Source organism: Dipodomys merriami, unplaced genomic scaffold (assembly GCF_024711535.1).
Source record: "Dipodomys merriami isolate MVZ:Mamm:240054 unplaced genomic scaffold, mDipMer1.0.p SCAF_62, whole genome shotgun sequence".
NCBI lineage: Eukaryota > Metazoa > Chordata > Mammalia > Rodentia > Heteromyidae > Dipodomys > Dipodomys merriami.
In genome coordinates, this window is record NW_027206202.1 from 5001878 (window position 1) to 5018528 (window position 16651).

At 49.1% G+C, this 16651-nt stretch overlaps 1 protein-coding gene across 1 annotated transcript in view; it reads right to left on the reverse strand.

Moving 5' to 3' along the window:
* The window catches only part of Plk1 (polo like kinase 1), a 14710-nt gene extending 4910 nt beyond the window's left edge, over positions 1–9800 (reverse strand). Inside the window, exons 1-5 of the mRNA XM_070004324.1 lie at positions 9307–9800; positions 8440–8608; positions 7014–7158; positions 5632–5725; positions 4003–4222 (exon numbers count right to left, since the gene is read on the reverse strand). Coding sequence (XP_069860425.1) covers positions 4003–4222; positions 5632–5725; positions 7014–7158; positions 8440–8608; positions 9307–9714 — 1036 coding nt within the window. The 5' untranslated portion in view covers positions 9715–9800. The remainder of the gene's footprint in view (positions 1–4002; positions 4223–5631; positions 5726–7013; positions 7159–8439; positions 8609–9306) is intronic.
* Between the last annotated feature and the right edge of the window lie 6851 nt (positions 9801–16651).

Sequence of the window (16651 nt, forward strand, 5' to 3'; positions counted from 1 at the left end):
CTAGCCTTGAGCTGAAGAGCTGAGGGACAGCACCAGGCCCAGAGTTCAGACCCCATGACCAACAAAAAATATATAAATAAATAAAAATGTTCCATGGTCAGCTCAGGAAGCTGAGATCTGATGGTCACAGTTCAAAGTCAGCCCAAGCAGGATAACCACCCAAAACCAAGAGCTTTGGCTCAAGTGATAGAGTACCAGCCTTGAGTGAAAAAGCTTAGGGACAGCACCCAGTCCCTGAGCTCAAGTCCCAAGATCAGCTCAAAAAAGACAAAAAGAGGGGAAAAAAAGAAAAAGGAAACCTTACGATAACCGTATTATAGCCCAAATAGTGAAAGTCAAAATCTGTAAGTCCATTGCTGCTATGAAACATCAAATGCATGGTAGGGAAGGGACAATTCTTCATTATGGAAAAATTCCACTGAACTGAAACATAGGAGCTAGAAACAGAAAAATCACTAGTGAGGCTCCATGTTCATTCTCCAGCACTAGGGGGAAAAGAAAACAGTAATACTGTACACAAAGGCCAACAAAGTCTCGAACTTTCCTGCCTGGGCTAGCTTTGAACCACCATGAACTTCCAGGGCTCAGTTTCCTGAGCATCTGAGATGACAGGAATGAGTCACAACCCCCAGCTTGCTTCTGCAGCATTCTTTACCCCCCCCCCAACCCCCAATCTGGAAAAATTCACAGGATCATTTTAGTGAATTTAAACACATGAAACCAATACAGCAGTATTATTCACCCTACTATGGAACATGGACTCAGTGAGGTACTTTAATCTTTATCGTTGACATGTTAGTTCTGCAGCATTCTTGCATTAAAGAAAAAAAAAAAAAGACGCATCATGGAGAAGACTGGAAGAGACTAAGGAGACATGATTAACTAAAATGCCCTGTGGGGGCATTTTAAAATGTCCTGAATGGGACCCTTGCCTATAACAAGAAGTGTTAGTGGAAAAAACTCAGCAGGTCAAAGTAAGGGCCAGAGTGTGTCATGTCAGGTGTGTTATCAAGTGGTAGAGTGCTCACCTTGAGCTTAAGAGCTGAGGGACAGGGTCCAGGCCCAAAACAAAACAAAATGAATCTTAACACAGCACCACTGGCTCACCCCTGTAAGTCTAGCTACTCAGGAGGCTAAGATATGAGGATGGAGTTTCAAAGCCAGGTGGAATAAGAAAGTCCATGAGACTCTTATCTCCAATAAACCACCAGAAAACTGGAAGTGGTGCTGTGGCTCAAATGGTAGAGTGCTAGGCTTGAGTAAAAGTAGCTCAGGGACAGTGCCCAGGCCCAGAGTTCAAGCCTCAGGACTGACCAAAAAAAAAAAGCAATGAAAAGCTGGGAGCCAGTGGGTCACATTTATAATCCTAGCTACTCAGGAGGATGAGATCTGAGGATCATGACTCAAAGTCAGTCTAGGCAGACAAGTCCTCAAGATTCTTACCTCCAATTAGCCAGCAAAAAGCCAGAAGTGGAGGTATGGCTCAAGTGGTAGAGCACCCAGCCTTGTGTGAAAAAAGCTAAGAGACAGTGCTCAGGCTCCGAGTTCAAACCCCAGTACCAGCAAAAGAATTACAGAAAAGTAAAACAGGCTGGCATGGGGGAGATGGGTACCAATGGGAGGACTCGCAAAGGTGAATGAGGACAAACATTGTGGTTATAGTTTATTGGCATACAGAAAAATAGAACAATGAAATCTGCTGAAAGGAAGAGTGCAGTAAAGGATGAGTTGTGTACATCTGTGGAAACATCACAACTAACCACATGCTAATTTTAAAAAAAAGAATAGCATTAATCCTATAGTAGAGAAAACCATAGTGTTCCTATTGCTTTAAGACAATCAGATCAATGTCAAGCACCTCAAACTTGACAATGGTGTCTCTGTGTACTATGGGTTCAGAAATCTTGTTTTTAGGAAATATTCATTGAAGTATAAGTTAAGGATAAAGAACAAAATGTTTTCAACCTACTCTTAAATGAAGAGACAGCCAGGCACTAGTGGCTCACGCCTGTAATCCTAGCTACTCAGGAGGCTGGGATCTGAGAATCGTGGTTCAAAAGGGGGCCTGGGCAAGCAAAGTCCATGAAACTCTTATCTCCAATTAACTACCAGAAATCAGCAAGTGGTGCTGGGGTTCAAGTGGTAGAGCACTAGCCTTGAGCTGAAGAGCTGAGGGACAGCACCCAGGCCCAGAATTCAAGCCCCACAACTGACAAAAAAAAGAAGAGAGACAGAGAGAAAGATTGGGTAAAGTGGATTTGAAAAAGAAGGTGAAGTTTTCTATCTGTTCTTCCTTTTCAGAAACTTGGATTAATATGAAGATATTTAAACAATATGAACAGGGATGGAGGCTTGGGTTTGTAATCTTAGCTAGTTTGAAGGCTGAGATCAGGAGGATCTCACCGTGAGGCCCGCCTGACCAAAAAAATTCAAGAGGCAACTGATTGCAGCTATACATATCTTATCATCTTGTCTATTTAGCAGGAAGAGCAAAATATGAAGGACTGTCTGCAGAGCAAGTCCAACAAACTGCAATATGTATCAGAAATATCAGAATTACAAGATCATCCTCAAACAGATATTTCCTAACTCTGTCCTCTGACAAGATCCAGAAAGACAAACTAACCAGGGGCGCTTCATTTTAGTGTCATAAGAAAATGTCCACTTGGACTAGGAAGGTGGCTTAGTAGTAGAGTGCTTGCCTAGCATGCATGAAGCCCTGGGTTCGATTCCTCAGTACCACATAAACAGACAAAAACAGAGGTGGCAATGTGGCACAAGTGGTAGAGTGCTAACCTTGAGCAAAAGAAGCTCAGGGACAGTGCCCAGGCCCTGAGTTCAAGACCCAGGACTGACCAAAAAAAAAAAAAAAAAAATGTCCACTACAGCTTAAAAGAATCAAATGGTCAATTGCTGAAATTAATTTTTAAAACTCTCTACAAGGAATACATGGTGAGTGCCAGTGGCTAACCCTGTAATTCTAACTACTCAAGAGGCTGAGACCTTAGGATGGTGATTTGAAGTCAGCTGGGCTGGAAAGTCTGCAAGAATCATCGTATCTCCAGTTAAACACCAAAAAAGGCTTAAGTGGAAAGGTTGCTTGAAAGGCAGAACAACAGCACCCAAGCCCTGAGGTCAAATCTCAGGACACACACACGCATCTCTTGATAATTATTGAATCTGCTTTGGGGGAGGAGGGAGGAAGAAAGGGACTGTTATATTATATATTATATTATATTGTGTGTGGCCAGAATTTTCCATTTTCCTGTGATGAGGCCTGATAGCACGAATTTTTTCCCTGGTCCTGGGGCTTGAACTCAGGGCCTGGGCACTGTCCTTTAGCTTTTTCATTCCAGGATGGTACTCTTCCAGTTGAGCTATAGCTCCATTTCTGGTTGTTTTGTTTTCCTGGTAAGTATCAGACTTTTCTCTCCAGGCTGGTTTTGAAAGGTGAACCTTAGATCTCAGCCTCCTGAGTAGCTGGGATTATAGGCATGACCAGTGGCTCCAACATCTATGGAACTTTTTAAACTAAACAAAAAGGGGCCAGGCACCAGTGGCTCACACCTGTAATCCTAGCTACTCAGGAGGCTGACATCTGAGGATCATGGTTCGAAGCCAGCCTGGGCAGGAAAGTCCATGAGTCTCATCTCCAATTAACCACCAGAAAACTGGAAGTGGTGCTGTGGCTCAGGTGGTAGAGGGCTCATCTTAAGCTGAAGAGCTAACAGACAGTACCCTGAGTTCAAGCCCCATGACCAACAACAACAACAAAAAGAGAGTTTTCAGGTTTAACATTCAATCCACTTTTCACTTCTTGGCCCAGTGGGTTATCTGGACAGAAGACTGTTTTTCCTAAAGGACAAGGGAGAAAGAGCCTGGGGACCAGAATTCATCCTATTAGAATTCAAGGTCCCACTCTATACCCATCTCCATGGCTGGAGCACACCTCAAGCATGACCTGTCAGGCTCTGGCATTTTATGCACATCCACATGCTTTACCTTTATTGAGCACCGTGAGAGGCTTCCGGATGTTGGGGTCCAGGCTGCTGGGAGCGATGGAAAATCTGGGTGCAATGGTGAGGCAGGTGATGGGCAGGCGGGGAGGGATGTAACCGGAGGTGAAGAACTCGTCATCCAGCAGCTCGTGAATGGTGGGGCGGGCAGTGGGGTCTGTCTGCAGCATCCTCTGGATGAGTGAGGCAGCCACAGGGCCGATGTGCTGCAGTGGGGAGGGGCAGCCTTAAGCACAGCAGGGACAGAGCACACTACTGCAGCGCCCCCTACCTGAAGCCAGCAGCCTGGTCTCCATTGCCTCACAGCTCGGCACCATAGCAATAGCAACTGGCTTTATGGAAGGGACAAGTGTCACGCTAAATGCTGGGAAAAGACCTTTTCCACCAGGCATTGGCGGCTCATGTCTGTAATCCTAGCTATTCAGGAGGGATTGTAGTTCAAAGCCAGCCCAGGCAGGAAAGTCCATGAGACTCATCTCCAATAAACCACCAGAAAACTGGAAGTGGAGCTGTGGCTCAAAGGAGTGCTAGCCTTGAGCAAGAGGATAGGGATAGCACCCAGGCCCCGAGTTCAAGCCTTATGATGGGGGGTGGAGGGGTGGGAAGATGAGAGAGAGGAAAGAAGGGGAGGGGGGAGGGGGGGAGGGAGGGGAGGGGGAAGGAGAGGGAGGGAGAGGGAGAGAATGGGGAGAGAGAGAGGGAGAGAGGGAGAGGGGGGAGAGAGGGGGGAGAGAGGGAGAGAGGGGGAGAGAGAAAGTGAGAGAGGGGGAGAGGGAGGGGGAGAGGGAGGGGGAGAGGGAGGGAGAGGGAGGGAGGGAAGGAGGGAGAGGGAGGGGGGCATTTCCCTTTCCCAACAGTCAAGATTAACTTGGGAGTTTTTTTCTCTTTCTTACACTCATCTAGAAAGTAGTGGAATAGTATTTACTCATGACACATTTTGTGTGTGTGTGTGTGTGTGTGTGTGTGTGTGTGTGTGTGTGTGTGTGTGTGTGTGTGTGTGTGTGTGTGTGTGTGTGTGTGTGTGTGTGTGTGTGTGTGTGTGTGTGTGTGTGTGTGCGCGCGCACGCGCGCGCGCCAGTATCAGGCCTTGAACTCAGGGCTCCTGTTGCTCATAACTTTTTCCACCACTGGAACCACATCTCCATTTCAGCATTTTGCTGGTTAATTGGAAATGGGAGTCTCATGGAATTTCTTCCCAGGTTGGCCTCCAATCTCAATACTCTCATCTCTGCCTCCTGAGTAGCTGGGATCGCAGGTGCTGAGCCAAGGGCACCTGGCCCATTAGCGACACATTCACTGCACCTGTCTCTGTGGAGACAGGATGCTTGGCTTCCCACAAGTCAAAGAGACCAAAGTGGCCTTTCGCAGTGGCTCACCCCCTGTGCAAATGACTACACAGACAAGGAGTCCCTTCCTCTAGATGGCCACTCACCAAGCCATCTGTCCCACATGACCTGCAGAGTGGCCAGGGAAATTTCAAGGCTTGAGCACTTTTACTTCCATTTCCTCCCATTTCCTCTCTGCTGCATCCAAAGCTTTCGAGTCTCCAACCCCAGGATATGCTAGGCTCAGCAAGTAGCCGAAGGGGAGGGGTTGGGGATATAATCTTAGATACCTTGGGAATACTGTACTCATTCTTCTTGATCCGGAGGTAGGTCTCTTTCAGGCAAGAAGTCTCAAAAGGTGGCTTGCCCACTAGCAAGGTATACCTAGAGGCACACAGTGAGATACAGCTCAAGATTCTTGCCAAAACTCAAAGAACTCACCTGGGCCAGAGGAACGGGGCATCCTTGGATAGTCACCAACTAAGAGACCCCCCAAGGACAAACTCCCTTCTGTTTAGCAGGCCTGGCAATGGCTGGCATGAGCCATTGGGAGGAGGCCAGTTGAGCCTTGGACTACCAGTGGGCCAGGAACTGTCCAGCTCTAGCCTGCAAGGGCTAGGAGACATTGTGCAAAGACCTCGGAGCTGCTGGCTATCCACTTGGGCCGCAGTGAGTGCTCAGTGTTGTTCTGTACTAAGGATTATAGTTTTGTTTTTTTCTGTTGTTGTTTTTGATGCTTGAACGAGGGGCCTGGGCACTGTCCCCAAGCTTCTTTTGCTCAAGACTAGCACTCTACCACTTGAACCACAGAGCCACTTCTGGCTTTTTCTGTGTATGTGGCACTGAGGAATTGAACCTAGGGATTTGTGCATGCTAGGCAAGTATTCTACCACTAAGCCACAATCCCAGCCCAGACTTGTAGTCTTTCATTTGGAAGAAAGTTCCACTGCAAAGAATGTATGGAAGCCATGGTTCCAGCCTATGTCTTGCCTTGGTACGCAAGCTAACACAAAGCTCAGATCAGGCCCTGGTGTCGGCCAGTTACCACACCCTTTGCTGGTCTAGAGATATGCTGGTACTCACCTCCCCCACCAGCCTAACTCCTGGCTCAATTGCTTTCTTTCTTCTCCCCTCCCCCACTTCAAGGCTAGCACTCTACCACTTAAGCCAGTGCCACTTCTAGCTTTTTCTGAGTACTTTATTGGAGATAAAGTACTTAGACTTTGCTGCCCAGGCTGGAATTGAACTGCGATCCTCAGATCTCAGCCTCCTGAGTAGCTAGGACTATAGGCATGAGCCATCAGCATCTCCTGATTCAATTTTGCCCATCCATTCTCTTTATTATACAGAAGGAAATCTTTTAGTGATCCTTTTGAATTCTGGTTTGAATCCAGAAGAACAGGGGTCCTGGGATTATGCATTCCTAACAAGTTCCCAGGAGACGATGTGGGGAGGGTATGGGGCAGTGTTGGGGAGGCCTTGAGTTCCCTTCCCTGGTCCGCTGTCCAGCTGCACCAGAATAAGGGAAGAACATGGAAATGAAGCTTTTGCTGGGAGCAACCTGTCCTTGGGAACCACCTTTCCACAATGATTTCTAGGATAAGCGCAGCCAAATGCCATATATTCAGGAGCCCCACAGAAGCCCAACAAGACCTGAGACACCTCCACTTACATGATGCACCCGATGGACCACACGTCCACCTCGAAACTGTGCCCTTTCTTGCTCAGCACTTCAGGAGCTATGTAGTTTGGAGTCCCACACAGGGTCTTCTTCCTCTCTCCGTCATATTCCACTCTGGTTGCCAGACCAAAGTCCCCTAGGACAGAGGGAAAGAAGGGGTTACTGAGATGGCTGCTTGTCACCTGTCACTGCAGACAGCTGGAGCATTTACCCCTGGAGTCCTCTGCTCCCTGTATGCCACAGGAGCTGTCCAGAAATCTGCCCAAAGTGCTGGCCTGGGGACAGCCTCCCAAGGATCCCCCTTTCCAAGCTTCTAAAGGGAAGGTATCCAAAGAAAGCAGAAATATTGTAAGATATGTGTGAATAATTAAAGTGCAAGTGAAAATGTCATAATGCAACCCACTAGTCTATGAAATTAATGTTTTTGTTTTGTTTTCGGTGCTGTTCTGGGTCTTGAACTCAGAGCTTGGGATACTTTTGTTCCCCTGAGCCTTGTGCTCAAGGATAGTGCTCTACCACTTGAGCCACAGCTCCACTGGCTTTTGTACTTCTGACTTTCCTGCCTGAGCTAGCTTTGAACCATGATCCTCAGATCTCAGCCTCCTGAGTAGCTAGAATTATAAGTATGAGCCACCAGCACCTAGCCTAAACTAACGGTTTTTAAGATTGCTATTTGGCAAAGACGTGATTAGAGTAGTAGGAATTGTGGCAAGCCAGAGGGAGTCTAAAAGGGACAGGACTGAATACAGCGCTTGCAATGAACTCTGCCTCTTGGGTGGGTGGAATTACAGACTTGCACCAACATGCCCAGCTCACAGCCACTTTTCAATGCAACAGAGACTCCCTGGGGAGACACTGGCCCTGCCCAGCCTTCTCGTAATCTAAAAGGAACTCCCAGTACAAACTACATCAAGCCTTCCAATTTCAAAACTGGAAAATGACTGAGGGTCCAGGCTTCCTAGCATACTTCTGGAATCCCCCTCCCCTAAAAGTAAACTACCTCAAAAGGAACTTTCAAAAGAAAACACAGGCCTAGACTTCCACCATTCTCTCCTCCCTCTCTCCTTCCTATTTCCTGCTCCCAGCTTCCTGTCTGGCTTGGAAGAGCCAGTGTTCTCCTGAGCTGCCAGCTGCCTCTGCCAGGTGCCTGGGCTTAAAAAGTTTACATTCCAGAAAGAGGTTAAGCAAGCTAGTAGAAGTTTCCTGAAGGAGGTACAAGTGAACTCTGTGGTTTTCCCGGCTTACTGGAGCCAAAAACTCAGAATGAACTCTCCTTTTCCAGAGGCAAGCATCCCCAAGTTAGGGCTGCTTTCCCAGGATACCCTGCGGTGCATCCAAGTCCCTGTCAATCAAGCTTTCTATCCAGCTGTCTAGGGTTTAAAGGCGCTCCAGCCGAGCTTTGCGTTTGACATCTCACCTATCTTCACTTCCAGATCCTCGTTCAAAAAGAGGTTGCCCAGCTTCAGGTCCCTGTGAATGACCCGGTTGCGGTGCAAGTACTGGCAGCCAAGGACGATCTGACGCAGGTAGTAGCGGGCCTCGGGCTCTGTCAGCGCTTTCCTCCTCTTGTGCAGCTCCAGGAGGGACTGTGCGCAGGAAGGGGAGGAGGGATGCATTGAGGCCCAAGAAGGGCAAGCCAAGGAAAGGAGGCCCAGGACGAGGCCCAGCAGCTTTCTCTCTTTCCGCCTGGCCTCTCCCAATGCCCTCTCTAGGGCCCTCCCCGGCCCTGTCTGCAAGCTGGGAATGAGTCTCAGCACCCCCTCCCGGGCTTCCTCCTAGGAGCGGACCCCTTCCTTCCCGGAAGCCCCCAGGTCTGGTTCCAGTCACCTCCTCCAGGACCCAGGACCCAGCCCCACTCCGAATGATCTAGGTCTGGGTCAGCCTTAGATGTGTGGGATTTTTTTTTTTTTGGAGCAGCTCCTGAGCTCTAGCTAGCTGGCATTTTTCTCTTTGTTGTTGTTGTTGTGGTCACAGGGCTTGAACTCAAGGCCTGGGCGCTGTCCCAGCGCCACTTCCGGTTTCCCGGTGGTTTATTGGAGATCAGGGTCTCCTGGGCCTTTCCTGCCCGGGATGGTTTTGAACCGCGATCCTGCGATCTCAGCCTCCTGAGTAGCTAGGATGTCAGGCGTCAGCCACCGGCACCAGCAAAGCATTTTCACCCGCACCCACCACGCACACCTGCCGCAGGACGTCCGGAGGCCGCCGGCTCCCCACCCCCACCCCCGTGTTTTCTTAGCTATCCCGTTCCCCGGAGCCCTCCCGGCCCCCTCCCCGGCCGGCTTACCCTGCGGCGGCAGAGCTCCAGGACCACGAACACGAAGTCGCTGTCCTCGAAGAAGCCGTGGAAGCCCACGACGTGCTGGTGGGCCAGGCTGCGGTGGATCGAGATCTCCATGGACATCTTCTCCTTCTGGTGCGGCTTGAGCAGCAGGGACTTGGGCACGATCTTGCCGGCGAACACCTCCTTGGTGTCGGCGTCCGAGATCTCGAAGCATTTGGCGAAGCCGCCTTTGCCCAGGAACCGGCCCCGCACATAGCGCCGGCGGCTGCGCGGGTCCACCAGCACCTCGGGGATCTCCTTGGCCGGCGGGGCGGCCGCCGCGGCTCCGGCAGCACCGGCCGCGGGGGCCCCGGCCTTCCCCGGCTCCGCGGGTGCCCGCGCCAGCTTCCCCGCCGTGGCCGCCGCACTCATGGTCCCCGAGCTTGCTGGGCGCACCGGGCGAGATCGCGGCCGAGGCTCCGCCGGCTCCGCTCCGCCCCGAATTCAAACGCCGCGCCGGGAACGTTACTAGAAGCTGCGCGCCCCTGATTGGCCGCGGGGATTTAAAATCCAAACCCGCCCGCCGCGCGGCACCATGGGAGCGCTCTGCGCAGCCGCCCTCGCCGCCTTTAAACCCCGGGCAGCTGGACCCCAGGCTTGATTGACAGCGCCCTGCGGATCGCACGCACGTGAGACGTCCCGGGAAACCAGACCCGGCGTGGGGAAGCAGAGCCCCGGCTCCTGCCCCGACCCCGGTCCCCTGTCCCCTGCCTGTTATCCCCACCCCCAGCCCCGATCCCTAACCCTCGCCAGGCCCCAGCCTCCGTCCCCAGTCCCTTGTTCCTCCCCCCAACTCTCCCCCTCCTCTTGAGCCTGCCCCTAACCCTTCCCCCCCCCCAGCCCCATCGCCACTGGCCCTGCCCCTCCCCCAGGGGTTCTGGGTTTAGGTCTCCACCTGTGCCACAAACTTTCATTCCTTTTGGAGTAGGAACCCTAGGCATTGACACCTGACAGCCCAGTAAGGTAGCATGGGGAGGCCCCCCCCATCCTCCGCTCTCTGCCAAGCCAACCTAAATAAACCCAAATCTAAGCAAAACCATCAACCACATACAGCTACATGGCCAGTTCTCCCAGCCCGCTCCTTCAAAAATAATGGTTGCTCCAGAGTGCCCCAGGATTGCAACACAACGGCACCATCACCTAGGAACTTGTTAGAAAAGCCAAGGACTGAGGCTCCGCTGGGACCTGCCGGTTACAATCTGCCTGTAAACATTAGGCTTTCCTGTGATTCCTGCACTTAGTGGAGTCTGAGAAGCACAACACACATAAACACACACGAAGCAAGAAAGTTGTTGCTTGGCTTGTTCTCCCAGGGCTTAAACTGAGAGATACTCAGGGTTTTATTTGAGCAGTGCTGGGTCTTGAACTCAGGGCCTGGGGGCTGTCTCTTAATCCCGCCCCCCACACCTCCCTCTCTCAAGACTGACACTCTACCACTTGAACCACAGTGCCACTTCTGGCTTTTTGGTGATTAATTGGAAATGAGTCTCATGGGTTTTGCTATCCAGGTTGGCTTCAAACTACGATCCTCACATCTCAGCCTCTTGAGTAGCTAGGATTACAGGCATGAACCACAGAGGCCTGGATAGACACTTTTTTTTGGGGGGGGGGCGGTCATAGGGCCAGTGATTGGTTGAAAGAGTGCCTAGTTCTTGACAAGTCAGATCATGACCAAATTTATCCTTGAAGAGTGTTTTATTTGACCTCTCATTTTTTTTAAATTTTGGATTCATTTACAGCATTTTTAAGAGTGTGTCTAAAAATTCAAATTTATGAAAAAAAATTCAGATGTATGGCTTCTCCTGAAACTCTGTGGCCCAATGCATCCCATTTGGTCCTCAGTTACTGTAAAAAACCTCAAGGTCTTTCCACCCCGTCTTCTCTTCTGGGAGTTTACAATTACTTGTAAAAGTAATTTTAGGTGACAAACTGTCCCTGCGATGAGAGCCACCATGGAGATGGAGTCCAGCTGGCCTTGCCTAGGTTACACATTCACAACAGCTAACACACTTTCAAACAATATGGCTATATAGCTAACTATAGCTGGGCTGTTTTGTCTTCCTAGTCCCAATCAATAAGGGACTCTGATTTTTCCCCTCTACCATTTAGGGGGCAATAGATGAAGGAAAGGTCACCACCCCGATGGGGTTCATCACAGAACCAAACACCATTGGCCCCAGTGATTGATTAAAAGGATGCCACAAATCACTGAACACTTGGAGATTTGTCAGACTAAAAGTAGAAGGAAAGCTAGGCATCAGTGGCTCATGCCTATATCCTGGCTATCTGAGGATCCTGGTTCAAAGCCAGCCTGGGCAGGAAAGTATGTGAGACTCTTATCTCCAATGAACTTATCTCCAATGAACCACCAGAAAGCCAGAAGTGGAGCTGTGGCTCAAAATGGTAGAACACTAGCCTTGAGCAAAAGAGCTCAAGGACAGCACCCAGGCCCTGAGTTCAACCCTCAGGACTGACCAAAAAAAAAACAAAAACAAAAAAACGGTGCTTATGCTTGTATTTGTACAGGTGGCTCACACCTGTAATCCTGCTAGGCAGGAGGCTGAGATACAAGTAATGAAGTTCAAAGCCATCACAGGCAGGAAACTCCAAGAGGCTTTTATCTCCAATTAAGCACCAAAAAGAGCTAGAAGTGTACCTGGGCACTAGTGGCTCTTGTCTATCATTCTAGCTACTTAGGAAGCTGAGATCTGAAGACTGCAGTTCAAAGACAGCCCAGGCAGGAAAGTCCATGACACTCTTATTTCTAATAAACTACTCAGAAAAAGCCAGAAATGGAGCTGTGGCATAAGTGGTAGAGTGCTAGCCTTGAGCAAAAGAAGCTCAGGGATAGCCGGGTGCCGGTGGCTCACACCTGTTATCCTAGCTACCCAGGAGGCTGAGATCTGAGGATCGCTGTTCAAAGCCAGCCTGAGCAGGAAAGTCTGTGAGACTCTTATCTCCAATAAACCACTCAGGAAACCAGATGTGGTGCTGTGGCTCAAGTAGTAAAGCAGTAGCCTTGAGCTGAAGAGCTGAGGGACAGCTCCCAGGCCCAGTGTTCAAGCCCCACAACTGACAAACAACAACAACAACAAAGAAGCTCAGGGACAGTACGCAGACCCTGAGTTCAAGCCCCAAGATTAGCAAAAATAAACAAAAAACTGGAAGCAAAGTTACGGCTTACGTTGTAGAGTGTTAGCCTGGAAAGCTGGAAAGGGGGGGGGGGGGAGAGAGAGAGAGAGAGAGAGAGAGAGAGAGAGAGAGAGAGAGAGAGAGAGAGAGAGAGAGAGAGAGAGGAAGAGAGAGGAAGAGAGAGGAAGAGAGAGGAAGAGAAGAAGAAGAACTCAGGGACAATACCCAAGCTCTGAGTTTAAAAACATCTTTCTTTAAGAGTGAAACATGAGCGTGGAGCCATGTCCCCAGGTACAGAGAGGAAGGAAAAAAGGCCTTCAATACCCCCTGTCCTTTCTATGAACAGACTATCCCTCCTCAGAGTCCAGCATCCCAACCAGAATAACTTAGAGCCATTTTCGTAGCTAATTATGTTCATGTGAGGACACTAGGAAGGGACCCCTGTCAGTTTCCTGACCCACCTGCCTGTCTACACAGCTAGGCGAGAGAGATGTGAATTTCTGTCTTGCTGAGCGCCTAGATTTGGGGGAGCTCTGTGACAGTAGCCCAAATCTGTCCTTGACTAATGTATAGTGAAGAAAAAGTAAAAATACAAAGCAGCCCTGGTAGGGTTCAGTTTCTTGCAATAACAAGTTATAACAAAGCCAAGTATAAGCAGCTCAAACCTGTAATCCTGGCTCTATAGGAGGCTCAGATCTGAGGATCTTGGTTCAAAGCTAGCCTGAGCAGCAAGACACAAGCAGCAAGAATCCTAAGCAGTAGGAGACTCATCACCAATGACTAGCAAAAAGTTCGAAGTAGAACTGTGGCTCGGGCTGGGAATGTGGCTTAGTGGTAGAGTGCTTGCTTAGCATGCATGAAACCTTGGGTTCGATTCCTCAGCACCCCATACACAGAAAAAGTTGGAAGTGGTGCTGTAGCTCAAGTGGTAGAATGCCAGCCTTGAGCTGAAGGGACAGCGCCCAGGCCCAGAGTTCAAGCCCCATGATGGACAAAAAAAAAAAAAAAAACTGTGGCTCAAGTGATAAAGACATCAAGGCAGTGTCCAGGCCCTAAGTTCAAGCCCCTCTACTGGCACACACACACACACACACACACACACACACACACACACACACACACACACACTTAGTAGAGTGATTTCTAAGCATCAATAGTCTTCTTAGGTTGTTATTTATTGTTGGTTGGTTTATTTATTACCAGTATCAGGACTTAAACTTAGGAATTTCTGTGTTTGTTTGGCTTACTTGCTCAGCAAGCACTATGACCACTTGAGCCACGCCTCCAGCTCAGTATTTTGTCCATTAATTGGCGAAGGAGTCTCACGGGTATTTTTCTGTCCTGGCTGGCTTCAAACCATGATCCTCCAGATCTCTGCTTCCTAGATAGCTAGAATTATAGGCATGAGCCAGCTGCGACTCGTGTGTGTGTGTGTGTGTGTGTGTGTGTGTGTTAATGCTGTAATTTCAGTTCAGAGCCTTGTGTTTGCTAGACAGGTGAAATGCTTCTAGCCCATTAGTGACTATATCTTTTTGAGACGTGGTCTTGGCCAGGTGGGCCTTGGACTTCTGATCCTCTACCGTTGCCTTTTTAAAAGCTAAGATTACAGGTTCACACTTTTTTTTTTTTTTTGCTTACATTCATTCAGGTGGATTTCTATCACTTGCCACAAACCATTCTCACTGAATTTTCGTCTAGCCTACACAGTTTTCTACACAAAACTTAAGACGTCATGCAGTATCAGCAGAAAGCATCTGCACACAGTACAGTATCCCTTCTCAGACCACAGCTGCAGCCACAGGACAACAGGGCACACTACAAGAACACGTCTCAGAGAGGACACTGGCATTCCTACCTAGAGCAGACATTGCTAGACGATTCACCCAATATCTGCTCTCAACCCTTTCCCTTGAATGCCTGACAAAGCAAAACACTCACTTCTTCAGCTTCCTCTGCAGTCAGGGCTGGTCAGATTGGCAAATTGGGGCAATGACAGATATTACAACCTGGAAGATTCTAGAAGACTGTTAACAGCATGGGTTCTAGAGCCAGAATGTCCAGATTCACTCACTTCAGCTGTAAAGATTTTACAATTTACCTGCCCTCGTGCCTTGGGGATAACCATCTAAAACTGAAACTCAGGGCCTGCTTTGGCTCAAAGCTGATGCTCTATCACTTGAGCCACGGCTCCACTTCTGGCCTTTTTGTTGTTTAATTAGAGATAAGAGTCTTAAGGACTTTCCTGTCCAGGCCCTCAGATCTCAACCTCCTAAGTAGCAGGATTACAAGTGTGAGTCACTGGTGCCCAGCTTTAAAGGATTTTATGTTGGTCCTGGGTCTTGAACTCAGTCCCTTGTTCTTTAGCTTTTTTTTTTTGCCAGTTGTGGGGCCTGAATTCAGTGCCTGGGTGATGTCCCTGAGCCTCTTTGTGCTCAAGATTAGCACTACACCATTTGAGCCACAGAGCCACTTCATTTTTGGGTGGTTAATTAGACCTAAGTCTTGGGGGGACTTTCCAATCTGGGTTGGCTTCAAACCTCGATCCTCAGATTCAGCCTCCAGAGAAGCTAGGATTACAGGTGTGAGGCAGCATTATTGATTTTAAAAACCTAAAAGAGGGCTGGGAGTGTAGCTTTGTGGTGGAGTGCTTGCCTTGCATGCATGAAACCCTGGGTTCAATTCCTCAGTATCACATTCACAGGAAAAGCCAAAAGTGGCACTGTGGCTCAAGTGGTAGAGTGCTGGACTTGAGCAAAAGAAGCTCAGGGACAGTGCCCAGGCCTCTGAGTTCAAGCCCCAGGACTGGCAAAAAAAAAAAAAAAGCCTAAAAAATAAATGTTATCTTTTTCTTTTTGCCAGTCCTGGGGCTTGAACTCAGGCCTGAACACAGCGCCACTTCTGGCCTTTTCTGTGTATGTGGTGCTGATGAATCAAACTCATGCTTCATACATGCTAGGCAAGCACTCTGCCACTAAGCTACATTCCCAGCCCATATGCTATCTTTTAAATTTCAGTTGTTTACCAACAACATGGATAGGTACAAAATGTGGCAAGCTTATTTTTTGTATCACAAACTGGAGAGCAATCTCTTAAGATATATTCTGGAAGATTTCTAGAGTCAGTCTATCTTAACTCTGCCAAGATACCTTTTTGAGGTGGCACAAAGGGACAACGGACCTGGTAGGAGATGCCAGGATGAGACCAGAAAAAAATGTGCAACCATCTCAGACTTCTGGTTATCAGACTGGACCCCAAGCAGAAGTACTGCAGGGCAGGTGCATTCTGCCCTCTAAGGAGCATGTAGGGAGGCAAATGAGGAAAATGCCACTCTCAGTTGCTGGTAGAAGCCAGCCCCAAGCAGAAAAGAAAGGTGCAGCACAGCACTTGGCGGCTGGGAAGTGCCTGAGAAATGGCAGCTGTTGGATTTTTGTTTTTGCTAGTCTTGGAGCTTGAACTCAGGGCCTGGGCACTGCATCTCCGCTTCTTTTTGCTCAAGGCCGGCACTCTACCACTTGAGCCACAGCACCACTCAGCTGCTGGATTTCTGACCTTCAAGACTGGTGGCTCTGCCCTGTTGGTTTACAGCAGACGGAGCGCTGAGCTGGCCGTACTTCTCAGCCTCTCCCAGCTCAACCCAGCAGTCAGGACAGACTCAGGGCCTGGTGTCATCACATGGCAGAGATGGTATGAAAAGCCATGTTCCAGGAGACAATTTTAAGGGCCCTTTGTGCATAAATGTAACAGGGATCCAGTACAAAGATTTTTCTCTGAATTGCGGAGGACTGGGGTAGGCAGGTGGAGTAATGCTAGGACAGATGACATGTGGTCACAAAGGCTTTTGTCTTATTTATTTATTTATGTGGTTAGTGTCAGGGCTTCTTGCTCTCCTTGGCTTTTTCCGCTCAGGGTTAGGGCTCTAGCACTTGAGTCACACCTCCACTTCTGAATTCTGCTTGTTCACTGGAGATGAGTCTTTCAGATCTCAGTCTTCCGAGTAGCTAGGATTACAGGCAGGAGCCACAGCACCTGGCCTTGTCTTTGATTTTGTAAAACAAATTCCGTGAGGGAGGGTGGGACCGTGTGATTCAATTCACATGGGAGGCTAGAACTTGGGACTTGGCAGAGGTACGGAGCGGTACAGAGGTTCCCCTATTCTAGTGAAAGCCAAAGGCCTTAG